The sequence below is a fragment of the Colletotrichum fioriniae genome (assembly GCF_027942845.1).
Source record: "Colletotrichum fioriniae strain IMI 355084 chromosome Unknown scaffold_13, whole genome shotgun sequence".
NCBI classification, from domain to species: Eukaryota; Fungi; Ascomycota; class Sordariomycetes; order Glomerellales; family Glomerellaceae; genus Colletotrichum; species Colletotrichum fioriniae.
In genome coordinates this window covers 425,940-442,379 of record NW_027076849.1, presented here as the reverse complement: position 1 = coordinate 442,379, position 16,440 = coordinate 425,940, and the positions used below count along the sequence as shown (strand labels likewise).

At 53.7% G+C, this 16,440-nt stretch overlaps 5 protein-coding genes across 5 annotated transcripts; 3 read left to right on the top strand and 2 right to left on the bottom strand.

Annotated features, from left to right (window-relative positions):
- Positions 1-189: 189 nt before the first annotated feature.
- N0V96_009866 (uncharacterized protein) lies at positions 190-2,056 on the bottom strand (the record flags this gene model as incomplete). Its single annotated transcript, XM_053198042.2, has 6 exons — positions 190-464; positions 514-866; positions 917-1,347; positions 1,405-1,537; positions 1,595-1,686; positions 1,745-2,056. 6 exons carry the CDS (start codon positions 2,054-2,056, stop codon positions 190-192), a joined length of 1,596 nt encoding a protein of 531 aa, XP_053044533.2.
- A 2,909-nt stretch (positions 2,057-4,965) lies between these two features.
- N0V96_009865 (uncharacterized protein) lies at positions 4,966-6,249 on the bottom strand (the record flags this gene model as incomplete). Its single annotated transcript, XM_053198043.2, has 1 exon — positions 4,966-6,249. One exon carries the CDS (start codon positions 6,247-6,249, stop codon positions 4,966-4,968), a length of 1,284 nt encoding a protein of 427 aa, XP_053044534.1.
- Positions 6,250-8,799: 2,550 nt separating this feature from the next.
- On the top strand, positions 8,800-9,875 carry ERG25_2 (C-4 sterol methyl oxidase; the record flags this gene model as incomplete). The annotated part of the gene is made up of 3 exons (XM_065758770.1): positions 8,800-8,810; positions 8,879-9,134; positions 9,228-9,875. The coding sequence occupies 3 exons, from the start codon at positions 8,800-8,802 to the stop codon at positions 9,873-9,875; spliced, it is 915 nt and encodes a 304-aa protein (XP_065612537.1).
- Positions 9,876-11,225: 1,350 nt separating this feature from the next.
- N0V96_009863 (uncharacterized protein) lies at positions 11,226-11,852 on the top strand (the record flags this gene model as incomplete). Its single annotated transcript, XM_053198045.1, has 1 exon — positions 11,226-11,852. One exon carries the CDS (start codon positions 11,226-11,228, stop codon positions 11,850-11,852), a length of 627 nt encoding a protein of 208 aa, XP_053044536.1.
- A 2,276-nt stretch (positions 11,853-14,128) lies between these two features.
- N0V96_009862 (uncharacterized protein) lies at positions 14,129-14,844 on the top strand (the record flags this gene model as incomplete). Its single annotated transcript, XM_053198046.1, has 3 exons — positions 14,129-14,312; positions 14,367-14,683; positions 14,743-14,844. 3 exons carry the CDS (start codon positions 14,129-14,131, stop codon positions 14,842-14,844), a joined length of 603 nt encoding a protein of 200 aa, XP_053044537.1.
- Positions 14,845-16,440: the final 1,596 nt, after the last annotated feature.

The window sequence follows — 16,440 nt, the reverse complement described above, 5'->3', positions numbered from 1 at the left end:
GATCGACAAATGGATCATGGAATTGCGTCTTGGTCTATTCATAGCCAAAAGTACGTGGTAATAAACACTATGGTATCGTTGCTTTGGTTCTCCTCTACCTCCGATGATACTGATTATGAGCATGTAGCGACGCTTCAAGTCATGTGGCAATCTTTACAACAGCACAAACACAACGGACCTTGGCCCGGTTCAAAGTCCGTTGCTAGCACAGCCAAAAGGCTTGCCGACGGTGCCCGCTCTAAACTCTTCAATGATGCCTTCAACACTGGCGTATGTGCCGGCAGTGAGGAACAGAAGACCGGTGAGAATAATGATGATGTTGAGACCCATCGTCGCAAGATCGGCAAGCTTTCCAGGCTTGGGGACGCCGGCGCGGTTATCGGCGCCTCGCATGCGGAAGTAGGCAACGCCCCAGAAGATGAAGCCGAAGAATGAATCGAACAGGGAGGACATGAGTGAAAGCACTAGACTTAATTAGCGAAGCTCTTGTGTCATCGATTCAGTAAAACTCACGGGAAGAGAAGAAGGGGATAAGTTCGGCAATCAAGAATGCCAAAAGCCACAAGGCAAGGAGAATTGTGGCCCAAGAACCCCAGCCGACGACGGTGTGCTCGTGCAAGTGCTTGGTGCCCTTGAAGAGACGGAAGAAGAGGAATCTGGCCGAAACGCTGGCATACAAGACGCCGAGGAAGACGAGAGTCGGGATCATGAAGGAGAAGGACACCTTCTTGTAGACTTCCTCGAGGGACCCGAAGGCGGGAGCAGTCATGTATTGGTTTCCGACGAAGGCATAGACAACAGCTCCGACAATGCTGAAGACGATGATCTCGCCAATGGTGACAGCCCAGAGGGCCTTGGGGAAGTCCCTAGACCTTTCTCAGCATACACGTTCAAGACAGTATGGTGGTAGACTTACCTCGGGTCCTTCATCTCCGCAATGAAACTGGGCAACGTAATTTGGCCGATGAAAGTGTAGCTAATGTTCAGGAAGGCATTCATTCCCGAGACAAAGGTCGTGGCAGCAATGGGAATGGCCGTGACGATCGGGGCGCCGCCAGTCTTTGTTGTGCCTGTAGTCTCGTCGACATACGTTGATCGGGGATCGTAGCCGGCGGGATGCGCCTGAATGCCGGCAAAGATGGTCGCCAGAAGCACCGAGATGAAGGTAAAGGCTGCGGAGGCGGTTCCGGCTTTTGAAAGCGCGTCGAAAGTGCGGGGCAGCGAGCAAAGCCAGCAGATAATGGTGACGACGATGGAGAAGACGACTGTTCTGCAGACAACGGGGTCGGATTCGGTCATTGTGTTGAGGTACTTGGCGCCGACGAGGACGTGTAGAGCCTGAATGAACTACGTGCATAGTGTTAGCAATGCGCCCATGTTCGGCGACGGGAATAAGAGGCCTACAGTGTTGTTCAGAATGAACATGACAGCCGTAGCGTACCATGCCCACGTCTTTCCCCAGAAGAGCATTTGACCGATATCGCAGACGTCGCGAACTTCGGGGTGTCTCATGCAGAATTGCCAAAGGACCAAAGATCTACATGGTCAGTCAGTACTATGTCGAGGCGAGTTGGGCGAGGGTGTCGAAACTTACGTGTAGAGCACAACGAGCGCGATGACGGCAGTGAGGATTAAGCCGGGCACCAGTCCCAGAATACTATACGACCACGGGAAACTCATGATGGCCTTTTGTCGGTCAGCACGATGCGCCACGCGCCAAATGTCCCCGATGACCGAAACTCACCAGACAAATATACTCGGAAAACAGCAGGCCGGCCGTCTTCTGCCAGCTGCACGTCCTGTACTTGATCGCATGGCTATTCTCCTCCGCAAGCTGCTTGGTCAAGATGGCATCGGCGCTGTCTTCGCTGTCGGAGCCCTCTCCGACACCCTCCTTGCGAGGCGCAATCCGCGGGCCGACCTTTGTGTTGCGGCCGCCGAACCAGGCGCTGAAGCCGGAGGAGCCGCCCGACTCGGCATCGGCGCGGGCAAAGGCGAGCTCGGAGGAGCCCTTGTCGTTGGACATGGGCTCGGGTTGGCGAAGATCTTTATCCATGGCGCGCCAATTGAGTCGCGGCGATGCGCCGGGTGACACTGGGAAATGGAGGGGTAGAGGCGACGGGGTTTCGCGATGCCGTTAGGTGATGATATCAATGGCAATGGCGTAATGGTATACTGGTGTGACGATACGGTGGGACGGATCACGGACCGCTCAAAGGCGCAGGGCGGATGAAGAAGAGAAGAGACGGAGGTGTAGAAGAGGAGGAGGGACGAGGCGCAGGGACGAAGACAAGAGGGAGGTAGAGATCGGAACAGACTCCAGGCACAGGATGACGGAGAGAATGCGCGAGCACGTGGGACGTGCGAGTTTAAGGGTACGAGGAGAAGGAGGAAGAGGCAAAGAGCTACGGGCTATTTGTGAAGGGGAAAAGAGATCAGCTTGGCCAGGCGTCAGCAGTGTGATCCCGGCAGTTGGGAAGAGACATGGCATGGCAAGGTGACATGGGAAGTTGAGAACGGCCGAAGAAGGGCTGGAGCTACCTACGGACGCGGGTTCCTTGCGAACCAGGAGTGTAAACTGGGCCGGAGGAAGCGATGGGAGGAACTTGTTGCATGCCACTTGCAGGAGACTGCAGTAGACCGAGGACATATCCGCAGAAAGCAGCAACAGAGAAGGGAGTGTGGATGGTGTTATCCCTACAGAGCGTGAGAGGGTGAGAGAGAGAGAGCAGTAGGATTCCGCCTTGTCCAGGATGGTGGCGATACCTCAAGAGACACCACAACGCAGGTGGATTGCCATGTCACTTTTTGCCAGTCTCTCGACTCGTTTCGACCATGGCAAAGTTGCTCGAAAACGTTCGCCAGAGATTACGATACCCGCCGGCGGACATCCTCCAGTTGGAAACCAGCCAATGCAGATAGGAAACATGAAAGCATGCAGAGGGGAACAAGGGGAGGAGAAGGGTCTCCCCGGTGCGTGGGTGGAACTCGAGTTCCGCCCCGGTCAGAGATTTCAGAGCCTCTCAAAGGGTATCGAGGACCAAAGGCGCCAAAATGGGATCAGAATCCGGCCCAGGCTCGCGGAGCACGTCATTGCAGGATATGGGGAAGAGGTCCAACTACAGGCGGCGCTTCTCTCAAAGGGGAACTGGATGGCGGATGGCTTCGCGGCTCGGAAAGACTGTTGGAGGTACCCAGCCGTGCTAGGTTTTTGCCTACCTTGCCAGTATCTGCAGTAGGGTATTCATAAAGAGGCGAACTTATTGCTATCCCCGTAAAGATGTCGTTCAAGAGATGACATTGGACACCGCAAGACCAGTCTAAACCCTTTAGCGGGCCAAGTAGGACGAACGTTTCTTATGACCGCGGCGCCGCCGGGCACCGGTTCAGTCCTAGAAAGACTCAATATCGTTGAAGAGCCAATTGGGTTCCCGGGGGCGACGCCAACGATCGACAAGAGACAAGCAAAAATGCCAAAAAATGCCAAAAAGGACAAGCAAAGACAAGCATCGGAAGATGCGCCACCAGAAAAGCTTGCTCGAGCTAGTGACGTCGTCCCCGGTCAGCCCCCGTCAGCCCCCCAGTCCTGATGAAGTGACGCTGCCCCCCATTAACAGACACACAGACTAACAGACTAGTAGTACTTGTTGGTGGGTGCGTGTTTGCTCGGAGGATTTGTGCCAGCGCCAAGCAGCGAGCGTCCCTCTGGGCGGGAGAAAAAAAAAGTCCAAGAGATTGTCAAGAGATGGCCAAGAGATGAGGCACTTGCTCGGCACGCGGGAACACGAAGCTTGGCAGGGCGAGCCATGACGAGTGAGACGGATGTCTAGCTGATATCTGAGATGTGAGACTCTCTCATTAACAGTTATCAGTCTGTTTGTTTTCAGTAGATCAAAGCATTGAATTCCCATCGAATGAACCTCCAACATCAACACTGAGCAACCGGTTGATGTTTACTCACTCGGTCCGAGTCAGAGCTTTGGGGCGTGGAGAGCACTGAGAGTTTGGCCTCGAAACTTGGGGGAACGCCCAGACGCTCACACCTCCAGAGTAGAGTCCAAGGCTCCAACGGTGGTGTCCCCCGCCGTCCCTCTGGTTCTGCATTAGCCCGTCAGCATTCCCAGGATGCTGCATGCAACGAGCAGGGTGGGCGGGAGGTGGTGGTGGCACCGTCGGGCCACATCCGTGCCGTCCTTGACTTTTGCTCGACAGCCTGGAGCAACCTTTACTGTATCAGTCTACCTTCACTGTGTGCTGCCTATACTCTTGGCTAAGAGACTCAAGGACGGTGAGGTAGCCATGTATCCGTGAGGTAGTTACAGTAATCAAGAGTCTACAATAGTTGAAGACCATCGGCAACTTGATCGAGAGCCAAAGAACCCGAGTCTTCAACCGAGGAGAGAAAATCAATGACACATTGGGGAAACCGAAGCAGCGTGGGATGCTTACAGTTTGTGTTCCTTTTGATCTTCCACTCATAGTCCCCGTATTTGAACCTTGTCTTCAGCTGAGGTTGGGATACGGCTGCCACCCACCCAGGAACCGTGGAGGCTATGGGTCGAGATCCAAAATTGCGCCATCGGCTTTTGAAATTGCATCAACCTGCAGAGGAAACGTATCAACGTGAAACTCAAACGTCTACGGATACGGAAGTACTGTATTCATCAGTCTTTTCTTGGTGACCCAAACCAGCGGGAATCCCGTTCGGTCGAGGCCCGCGAACAGCTGCCGAAATGCAGGGTTCTGTTATTGCCCCGAAGTCTGGTTGCCATCTGCTGTACTATCATGATGCTGATTGAAATGCTATGCGAGGTCCGAATGCGATGAAAGCTCCTATTGCGCCGTCCGCCATGCAATGCGTGCAAAACAGGAAAGATAAAAAACAAAGGCCCAGCCTTTAGGTGATCTCTTGGTCATCACTGGGGCACTCCAAACACAGTCCTAGTCCTTAGCAACTCGCGAGACTCAAATAGTCGTCTCGTCCCAGTCAACCCATCTCCGAATCACATCGTCCACCGCGCCAATGCCCTTCTTGGACGTTTGCACCTCAAACCACTCGCGGTGCACCGAAGTGCAACCGGCACACGTTATGGGCCCGGCATGCAATCCCATGCCCGACAGCTCAATGTGAATGAGCCGCTCGACGCGGTGCACATGCGGCGTCATGCGTGGTTGCTGTCCCGATGCCGCGCTCGCTCCCGGTATGTACGGGTAGTACCGCAGTACCTCGATCTCGTAGGAACACTGCTTTGTCCACTGTTGCATCCTGCGCTGGACGTTCTGTGCCCGTCCAATCTTGATGAGCATCTTATTGTCTCCCGATGCGCCGCCGTTGGCATTGGCAAAGGCCGATACGACGTCGCTAGACCGTCGGTTGCGCCCCACGCCCCGGGCTGGCGAGGGCGGTGCGAGCAGCGATCTCGCCTCCTGCACAGGCGCCGCCTCCTTTTTAGAAGTTGGGGTGATCCAGAACATGTAGATGTAGCCCGCTTCTTCAGAGTTGCCGTACGGCCTCGCCAACTCCGCCATGAGCGCCGATGCTGTCTGGGGGTCGGTCGATGGAGGGATGAGCGATAGGTACTGCGCTGTCTGGGACGTCGAAAGCGGTTGAGGGGACGCTTGCTGGGAGCTCTTGCGGGAGTGGCTCGAGGTGCTCGGTCGCGGGCGCGAATTCGAAGGGGCCAGGAGCTGGCTCGAGGGCCGGGGCATGGCTGCGGAGCCGCCGTTCTGCACCGGCCGCGGCTGGGGCCGAGGGGCGGGCTGGGATTCCTGGACTTCGTCGATGGGGATGCTGAAGCAGCAGCAGAGGTGTAGTTCCTTGCGCTCCTTTTGCGGCGGACGTGTATATGCCGACGGCGGCTTCGAGGCGCTCGTGGCTTGCGTTCCACTGCCGCCGCTGAGCCGACCTCCTTGTGGTCGTTTCTGTTTCTTGGTTGGGTTGGAGCCCACGTCCACCAGGCCAAGACGGTCCGCGAGGGTGTCGATGCTCGTTCGCTCTTCCAATATCGGTCTGCCGGACAGCCTTGGGCCGGGACTCGACTGCGCAGAGCGACTTGCGGCCTGGTCTTTGTGGTGGTGGCAGTAGAGCGACTCCTCCTTGACCGTTGGCGAAAGCATCTTGCCCCTAGCGGGCGTGACTGAGTTGCGGCATAGGTTTCCCGCGCCCGTAAGGCCCTTGCAGGTTGTCTTTGGATTCTTCGAGTCCGACCGCTCGAGGCGCTCCTCGGGTGTGTTTGCAATGTATCCCATTGTTCCCTCCCTTTCAGTTCCGGGTTAAACAATAGAGTTGTTCGTCGTTGTTGATTTCTTCGTAGTTTAAGTTCGTGAGTGTCTTCGTCTATAATAGTAGCCGAGGCGCCAAGGAAGATGCGAAGAATGGGATAGCTCAAATGCGATAGCGACAGCGGGCAAAGGTTGCGTCAAAAAGAATGTCAAGACTTGCCAAGAGCCGACCAGGAGAAAGGCAAGAAAAAGAAGAGTGTGACGACACTTTGGAGCGGATTCACGACGCTTGCTGTTATGCGTGTGCGTGAATCAGGGCCAAGTCCAAGATGGCCTCGCGAGTGACGACCTGCAGCCAGACCACGATCAAGAATAAGAACAAGAACTTGGATAAACAACGACGGCACCCTAGTCTGGCCAACGATGGGTCATCTTGACTGAGAGCCTCTGAGGTCACGAGGTGGGCGCGGACTCGACGTGACTGGGGAGATGACTGGAGGAGGTTGGGTCTCGACGGGGTCTGGACGGGGTCAGAGACCAGGGCAAAGAACCTGCTGAGCCTCTTTTTCCCCTTGGCCACCAAGACGGAGTGAGAGCTCGCTGCCTTGCGATGCGGTGTGCGGTGTGCGGGCGCGCTTCGTGTTTGGTGCGTTGGTGCGTTGTGGAGAGCTGCGGGAGCTTTGAGCGCGAATGTCGTCGCGTGGCTGGCGGTGAGTGGCTGATGTGCACCGCCTCAGTTGAGCCACAGCCGGAGCGTTGAAACCGCCGATGTCCTCAGCCACACCGGAGCCTCTCAATTTCCACTCAACACCAAAAAATGCATCACCACACCACTTCTTCGGCCTCACCTTGGCTACGATTCTAGGGACCGCGATTCGACTAGACTCGACAAAGACTTGACGAGACTCTTTGCTTCGACACGTTCTTCACAACTCTTGAGGTCCATTCTGTGGCCCAAACCTCCCTCTTTCCCTGCCCTCTGCGAGGTCTCAACAACGCCTTCCAAGCAGCGCAAGGTAGCCCGATACATCAGTCGGTACAGCTACCTGCCAATGTTCCTCCCAACATCAATCGACAACAATATGCTGAGCTCTTCCCTGGCTTACTCAGAACCCCCAGGTCCGCTGACGTGACAAAATCCAGGCCCTCTGGCGTCACTAGCAGGGGGGATGAGCTTCGGGCATGGCCAACGTGGAATTTTCGACAAAGTTGATGACGAACGATCCTCATGACGAACCAGCGACAGCGAGACTTGAACCGGGACAGCAATTTGCGCATCCATGTTTATTCAAGTTCCACCATCCACCATTGCTAGCCAGGCGTGCCAGGGTCAACATTGGCATCCGTATGCAGACATCTCCAAGGCCGGGATGGGCCATCATCTCCACACCGCATGCTCCGTTCCTCACCTGTCGAGCTGCTCCGATCAAAACACCATCAGACCCGAAGAGTGCCCACCTTCGGCCGTTGGAAATAAGTTCGGGGCTGCTCCATCGCGAATCGAGTGACTGCCGCGTGTCTGCGGCCACATGGGGCAGAACGGCGAGCTGAAAACTGAACAATCGACGGCGAGCGGGCCCATAAGCGCGCCGAAGACGTGCCTGTTGTGCCGGAAATCTTGCGTCCGATACGGATGCTCAGTCATACCACGCGGACAGCGATGAAGTTCACTGCTAGGCCTACCTTATCCGCACCCAGACGACGCCTTGAAGTTCATCAACCCTATGGATAGAGCTACGATACTCGCCTTGCCCATCTACTCCGTAGTGGCAGATCATCAAGCAGATCACTCATCTGTCATGTTGGGCGACCCCAACAACTGTTAGAAATGACCATGAGCGAGAAATCGCCCAAATGCCCATCTCAACGTCGAATATCATCATTACATTGTCTAGGTGCTTCAGAACCATCTACAAGCTGAGGCCGGACCAGAGCCAGACTGTGGGCGCCAGGCGCTGCCCCTGAGGCCGGCAATCTCGGGGACCCAAGCGCGGTGGACAAAATCACACCACAAACAGACCATCGGGAAGTGGGTCGCCCGGGGATGGAGAATGGATCCTCTGTGCCTCACTGCCTCTCTTCAGCTGGAAACACACGACTGCTCCGTACGGGCCATTCATCAAGACTAGGCGATGGGAAGCTGTCACCAGATTCGCCAATCTCATCAGCTTCACAATAAGCCAATGGCAATGGTCTTCGAGGCGCAACTCATCCATTTCGTATTCGGATCGGTGGATTCACGTTTAATGTCTCCAGTGTTCCCTCAGGAAGAACAGGCACAGCAAAACATGCAAGTTATCGTACCACACCTGAGCGGATGCTGGTGAATTTTTATCGTCCCATCGGCGTCTGGACCCCTGCGCCGCCCTTCGAGAAGAACCATCCATTTCCAAAGCCCGTTCAACGCCAACACGCGCAGTCTCCACCAAACGGGAATGTTTATTAAAAACCAACATTGGCCCCTTTCGCAATTCTGCCATATTCCTATTTCTGGTCAGGTTGCTGCCGTTGCATCTCGAGAGTTGCACATCGCCTTCTTTTAGTTTGCCTCTCCTCCATTGGGGTGCGTTTGATACCATGGCGTCCTGGTAAGTCAACCGCAGCTTCTCGCTTACACTACTAGTTGACCATCCGCTTACACACAATGCTCTCATAGGAATTCGACCGTCGTGTTCCCCAACCAGACATCTACTACAACCTACCTCGGCGTACTCGACGATGTGAACAAGTACAACGTCCAGCTCAACGCCATCGAGCGCCTATGGGCGGCGTGGTACCTGTGGATGCAGAATGACATCCTCGCCACTGGCATCATGACCTTTGTCATGCACGAGGTCGTCTACTTTGGTCGCAGTCTGCCATGGATCATTATCGACGCCATACCCTACTTCCGCAGATGGAAGATTCAACAGGCATGTCACTCCACATCTGCCATGTTCCATACATTCGGCAGGATCCTAGACGTGAATGACTACCACCCGTATCAATTACTAACTTTTGAGTAGCAAAAAATCCCAACTTGGAGAGAGCAATTTGAATGCGGCGCCCTAGTTCTCTTCAGTCACTTCACCGTCGAGCTTCCGCAAATTTGGCTCTTCCACCCCATCGCCACCTGGTGCGGTCTCGACTACGGCGTGCCTTTCCCCGCCTGGTGGAAGATGGCCTACCAGATTGCAATCTTCTTCGTCCTCGAGGACACTTGGCACTACTGGATGCACCGCGGCGCCCACTGGCCTCCCCTGTACAAGGCCGTCCACAAGATGCACCATTACTACTCGGCCCCCTTTGGCATGACGGCCGAGTACGCCTCCCCGATTGAGGTCATGTTCCTTGGTCTCGGCACCGTTGGTTCCCCGGTTCTCTGGGTCCTCATCACAAAGGACCTACACCTCTTCACCATGTATATGTGGATCGTCCTACGACTGTTCCAAGCCATCGACTCGCATTCCGGTTACGATTTCCCCTGGTCTCTGAGGCATTTCCTCCCATTCTGGGCCGGCGCCGAGCACCACGACGTGCACCACGAGAAATTCATCGGCAACTACGCGTCTAGCTTCCGGTGGTGGGACTACCTCATGGATACCGAGGCCGGCGCGGATGCCCACCAGCGTAGACGGGAGAAGAAGTTGGACAAGGCTAAAAAGGCGCAGTAGAGGGATGAATCCAGTCCTCTCACAAAGGCGTTGCTTCCGACTCCCGTCTCTTCGCTAGAAGGGATCAAAATTGGCTGGACTCTTGAAGTGACGAAGTCGTCGCGAAAGACTTCCCGGCTATGCATTCCTTTTCTTTTAACGGCCGACACGACGACTTCAGTATGATAAATTGTAATAACCTAGACTTACCAACTAATGCGACAATCGCTACCCGTCAATACACCAATGCTGTATATACAGAATACTATGCTCTTGATTTTCTTTGAGCCTCGATGTGATGTCAAGTTGCCGCCATATAAGCATGTGGGCCGTTCGATGGATAGATGACTCAGACGAGTTCGCAGCACCAACGGCTTCTCCGCCAACGACAAAGACAGAGCTACTTCGTGTGGCTCTGATTGAAATTCAAGGTTGTGTTGTACAGGAGGGACAACAATGCGGCAGTGTTTGATGGAAACAACGGCAAACTGCAGTCCTTTTGGTATTGCAAGCAGGGGCCCGCATACGAGAATATTGGCATGGCCGTCCTTGAACAATCGCCTCAAAGACTTCGACCTGTTCACAGATCTAGCCAAGCTTCCTTTCTTCGGTCTTCTGGACAAGCCTGACTGAATATTTGACAGTGAACACGAAGATGGATAGCAGAACCAACTTCTTCTCCTCCGCCACTTACCTTGGTTGGATGAAATGACCCAATTGGCTCTGAGTATCGGCTCCGATTCTCTCGATGATATTATGGCGCCGTTGGTTTCTCAGGTCCATAAAGTGACAAGACATTGGCAAGATAGTCTTCCTTCATCTTCCGGTGCCTGGTAGACAACTTGGGTTCCTGCTCCTTGTTTCTCCGCTGTTGATTGCTAAGGACTTGGGCGCGGCAAGGGACTCGTCAGTCGCTTGTTTTTGAGTGCATGCCCCCGAAAATAGTTCCAGTTTGTTCTCATAGCATGCCTGACATGAACCATGGAATTGTTCAGAAATGCCGTTTTCACTCCTGTCCCTGTCATCGTGTCACATGGCAAAAGAACGCCGGTAATGCAAGGAGTCGACGCGCCTATGCGGCACGCCGCAACCTCTTGAGGTCGTACCCAGGGGGCTAGACGAGTCCGAGGTCATGATTTTCCAGAAAGCTTCCCTGCCCGCCAAACATCCAAGACGCATGGGAACAATGCGACTTCCCGAACCTCCCACACCATCACGTATTCAAAAGAACCCATCAAGCCACCCAGATCTAACTTGGCGACCCATACCTCTCCCATCCTCGAGATCTTAGGAGTCTATCAGCAGTTATTGGCCATTACACTCGTTCACCAACATTGATCTTCAAATCGCTCTTCAGACCCAAAAGCAAAAATGTCTCGCTACTTCCTCCCGATCCTGGCAGCTACAGCCGTCCTAGCCAAGACGGATCTCGTAGGCTGCACATCTCTCACCTACACCTATCCAGGATCCTCCGGCGACTCCATCAAGACAATCATACACTACGTCCCCGAAACCCACGAAATCTGCATCCCGATCGATTGCGGAGGTACCGACCCAGCGTCCGGCAAGAGAGTCCCGGGCTGCCCGGGCTACTCCGGCACCGAGATCATCACCAAGAGCTTCCTCTCCAGCTGCGCAACCGTCAAACCGCCCACGGTCACGGTCACCCAGACCCTTGCGACCCCCGGGTCGAATAGCGGAGTCGGCAGCACGACGGTGACGGTTACGCCCCCTACTACGACGAGCACCGTCATCAAAACCGTTACTACGTCGCTGATTTCGCCGTTGTCGTCGTTGACGCCGTCGGGGATCACAACTAGGACGGGCGGTGCGGGTAGCACCTTGATCACGTCGACGGAGGGTGAGGTCGTGCCGACTGAGACTGGAAGCGGAGCGGAGCCTTCGTCGAGTACGGTTCCGGCGGGGGCGGGGTCGACGGCTCGGGCGGGGATGGCGGCAGTTCTCGGAGTCGCGGCGGCTGTCGTCGCATTCGCCTGAGAGGGTTACTAATCGCCTTGGATACATTCATTTACTGGGAGAGCAATCGTTGTCAGGCTTACTGTTTTGGCGGTTCTGAGGATTTCGACAATGATGGGATGAAAGTGCGGTTTTCTTGTGTTCAACGCAAACAGTGGAGGCTTCCTCAACTGTCATGACAAGTATGTTGATTCACGTTTAGCCCAACAGGTATGAAGACGTTTTTTGTAAGCTTCCCTTGGTCAGTCTAGCCACAGATAATAAACAGACTGAACATTTGACTGCTCTTAGATGCCAAGCCCCCAACTTGTGACATGTCTTCTTTTTGACTGTCGGCAAAGCGTGTGCGATCTGGGGTGTATGGCCAGTCTTGAATATTCTATAGGTAGTAATGTGCACGGCGTTCCACACTTTAGAAAGGTGGGAATAAAGCAAGAGATTAGGTTACTGCGTGACTGGTAGTTTCTGACCCAACGAACAAAAAGTCGTGTGTTTCCAACAACATGTCTCACGCACACACAACCTCGAGCGAATTACGGGATGAACGAAAGACGCATTCATTCCTTTGGCTGATACATGATAGTATCGGAAACCTTAGTCCTAACTTGCTTCTGCAGTCGATAGTACAAATAAACCATCAGTTCGGGCTCGGCTTCTACAGTTAGAACACTGATGGAAGACCTGTACAATGCATCGGCCTGTCTTTGTGATGACCGGGAACAAGTCATTGGACGACCTCACACCGCTTCTTCAACGTGACCGGTCAAGCCATGGATTCGAAGTAGTGCATATGCAGTATTCCCAAGATCCGCTTGCAGGAAATTCTCAGTACAAAGAAGGGGGCAAGACTCCAACACACATTTACTTCTTGAATCGGTGATGTTCTTTTGCCTGAAACTCCGAAGAACCTAGTCAAACCCGTACCTAGATCTCGGCTAACGCCCATCACGTAGATTTAATACCGAAGAAGAAATTGTATGCATTGAAGGGACCAAAATAATACAGACTCTTTACCACGACCATGTGAATAGTCTGTTTCCAGCCCCTGGGCCATGTCTAAGTCGTTACTGATCTTTGATGTAAACGCGCGAAGCCATGACTTCACCCATTTTCCATTATACCCGCATCTACTCATCTCACGCGAGCCTGAGACGTTGGAAAGTCCTCAGCAACGAGGTAAGTATTGCAGGGTCAGGATACGAGCACGGGCTGCTTCGCTAACTCCCCGAAGTATTGATATACCCCTGAAGGTTTGTACCTGTTCTGGAACGTTTCCTCATGTGTCAGACTCAGTCACAGCTCCCTACTTCAATGTGCTGGTCCCCGCATTCTGCCAAGGTGTTTCCAGCTTCGTAATACATAGCAATACGAGATGAACACTAGGCCTGAATACAGTCAAGCGCTCAGCTAGGAAAAGTCGCTTCTACAAAGACCGTCGGCGTTCTGGTTCTGCCCCGCGCAACAAACGTACTCTGCCCACGGTGTTTGGACAGCTATTACTTGCATGAGGTCCCCTTTTCTTAGACCTGGCCTAGTCAACTTTGCGTCCACCGGGCTGCCGGCTTGGATTCATGCAGGCCTCCAAGCATGTTGCCGAGTGAGTTAGACTTTCGGCTTGGTGGAGGGGGCATAAATCACGGATCAGACGAAAAACCGAGACCGTCTCGTCAAAACCCGCCGGCCCGTCCTCCGCCGTCGTGGCAGCGACAGTACCCCACACTGGCCAGAACCCCGGTTCCCGGCTCCGCCTGAGTTTCACTTTCTTGGTTGAAGCATTCACGATACGGCATACACGCGGTTTGTTCACCATGCTGCATGCAACCTAGTTGGCGCTCCCAATGAGCTGTTGGACCCTTAAAGCCGTCTCTAGTTGCCGGTGGTATCATCCGCGACGGGAGGGGGTTAGACATTAGATGATCTGGGGTCGGTCGGCGTCGTCTTGGTGGCTCTCAGCTTTTGCCAGGGGCCTGCTAAGACGCAACTCGTCTGACGGCGCCTGGCTTCTGTCATGCCGCATCACCGGGATTTCCGTGTGCAAGTTGCGCTCCGTGTCGGGGTCAATCGTTGACCGACCAAGGTCTTGATTCGGCATGGTCTTTGAATGAACCCCTCTCGAAAGCCATATAAAACTCGTGTTGCCCGCATCCATTCACCGATCTCAAGTCAATACAGAATCAACATTTCATCGAAGTCAAAGTTAAATACGTCACCGTAGACCGGTCAACGCCACAACATACAGCGGAAACAATTCCATCGTCTCTACTAGCTCCGAACCCAAGAACATAAGAACAGCCAAAATGCCTTTCCTCGTTGTCGTCACTCCCAACATTCCTGCCGACAAGAAGGATGAGTTCCTTGGAGCATGGCCGCAGATCAAGGAAGACATCGCGAAGCAGCCAGGCGTTATTGGAGTAGCTGGTGGACATGTTATTAATGAGAACGGAACACCCGTGACGGACTTCAAATTCCTCCAAACGATAAGTGAGACCCTTCTTTGAAGTCAAATTGCTCGGCAGTACCTAAACATTCTCGCAGCTTTCGAGTCTGCGGCAGATGACAAGGCGTTTGCCGAGTCGGCGTGGATCAAAGAGCGTGAAGAGCAGTTCAAGGCCAGTCCCGGCGGCGAGCCACGAGTCAAGAAGTTCGAGACTGGTCCGCTTCCTGGCGAAAAGCCCAAGACATTCACTCAGTTCTGCTTCATTGATGTTGCAGACGAAAGTAAGCACGAGGAGGCGAAGCAGGCCTGGATGGACCTAGTCGCTGCCCTCGGCCAGACCGTCCACTTCGGGGGAAAGAGTGCCGATGGCGGTCAGTCAACTGGCTTGGGTATCTTGGGATGGGACAGTGATGAGGTAGGCATTCCATCAGACTGCAACGGGTGCAGATTATTTGTTGCTAACATCTGGGGCAGGAAGCAAAGGCTGCCTGGACCAAGCCGGAGGCACAGGCGGCACTGCAAAAGTACCAAGGTTTTGGAAAGAGCGTGGGCGTCATGGTCAAGCTCGATGTATAGACCAGTGATTTCTGATGTGTAGAATGAGTTATTAGATGTGCCTCAATCTCGTTCCAGACTCCATTGAATATGATACGGATAACCGACTCATGGCCTTCCTTTACTCTTGTTTCCTTCGCTACGGATGAATGGCTCTAGCGGGAATATCTGAGCCTCTGGAGTAACGCCATCGTATAATTGAGCCCATCTTTCTTTCAATGGCCCTGGCGTCTCCCAGCCATATTCTGGGTCGCGCAACCACTGTCGTAGCAGATGACGTCTATGGTAAGTGAGAAACAACTTGTTAACACGACGATGCTCTCGAATCCAACAGTAGTTAATGCATGAACTTACTGCTGCTCTTGAGTATCGGTAAATCCATCCCGAGCATGGAAGATACCCATGTTGTTGGCATACTGAATGTCACCTTTCTGGAAATCCAGATTGACGGCAAACTTTTCGCCGAGATAATGAAGAGTATCGAGTGCTTCCGCTTGTGCCTCGGAAATTGGTGGAATCTCTTCACTTCGGGGAAGAGCACCGTAACCGACAAAGTATCGACGAGCATATTGTACAGCTAAACGCTCAGGCGTTGTTGAAGTAGCAGGTTGGTAGTGCACCAGAGGTCGGGAAGTGAAGGACTTCTCAGGCTTGCCGAAACTAGCAATAAGACAAATCAATAACCAATTCTCGTCTCGTTACACTCATCCATTCTGGTTATCATGCAATTACTTACACCTCAAATTGCCAGTCTTGCGTGAGGGTATGAATGAGATCAGGACGCGTACTGGCAATCTCGTTGTAAACCCTCGCAATGCTTGCCAATTTGCTTGTGCCGCCCTCTGCAGCAGTGGAGAGAGCAAACAGGGAGACAATGTCTCCGGCATCCGTATGGAATACTTGCTTATCCGCAGTGTAAGCAGGACTGCCAATTTGGCCCTTGTCCTTCGTCAGAGTCAAGTCTTTGATGTGAGTGAGAACTACATCAGCTGCCTTCCCATCATATTGCCTGTCCTGGCGACCTCGTTGGGGTGCGATGTGCGAGGACAAGCCTGCGTAAATGATAATGTTATCTTCTCTTGTGTGCTCATCCACACGAAGGCCGCGGATGACAAAGAATCCGTGCCCATTGTGCAACTCGTATGAGAGCTTTCGAAGCTCGGGATGAAGCTTGGGTAGGGGAAAGTTTTCCTGGTTGATGTGGCCGAGCGGCAGATTTAGCGCTTCGTGGATTGATCAGCTATCGGTTACCATCTCGCGAGTCACATGAAAGGCAGTCTATCCTACCTCTGAAGTGAACGAGCGCTGCTTCAAGCTCGTCAAGCTGTTCCGTTGTAAGGGAATACGTCCAATTATACTCGCTGGCTAGTGTTGCCCCCTCCCAAACCATATCGCTCGTGAACTTCTGCGGAAGGCCTTCGGGCAGGCTTTTGGGAAGATCAGGCTCCTGAACTCGGCGCGCGATCCGAGCCTGAAATTTCTGGTAGTCAGGGGCATACTGAATGTCCGGTTGTACTGGACGGGTCAAAGTAGCGGTGGCCATAGTGGTACACAAGGTGTGCCAGGTGTCTCCTGTGACCGTTGAAAGCTCAAGAAGTCTATGCTATCCGAAGATGC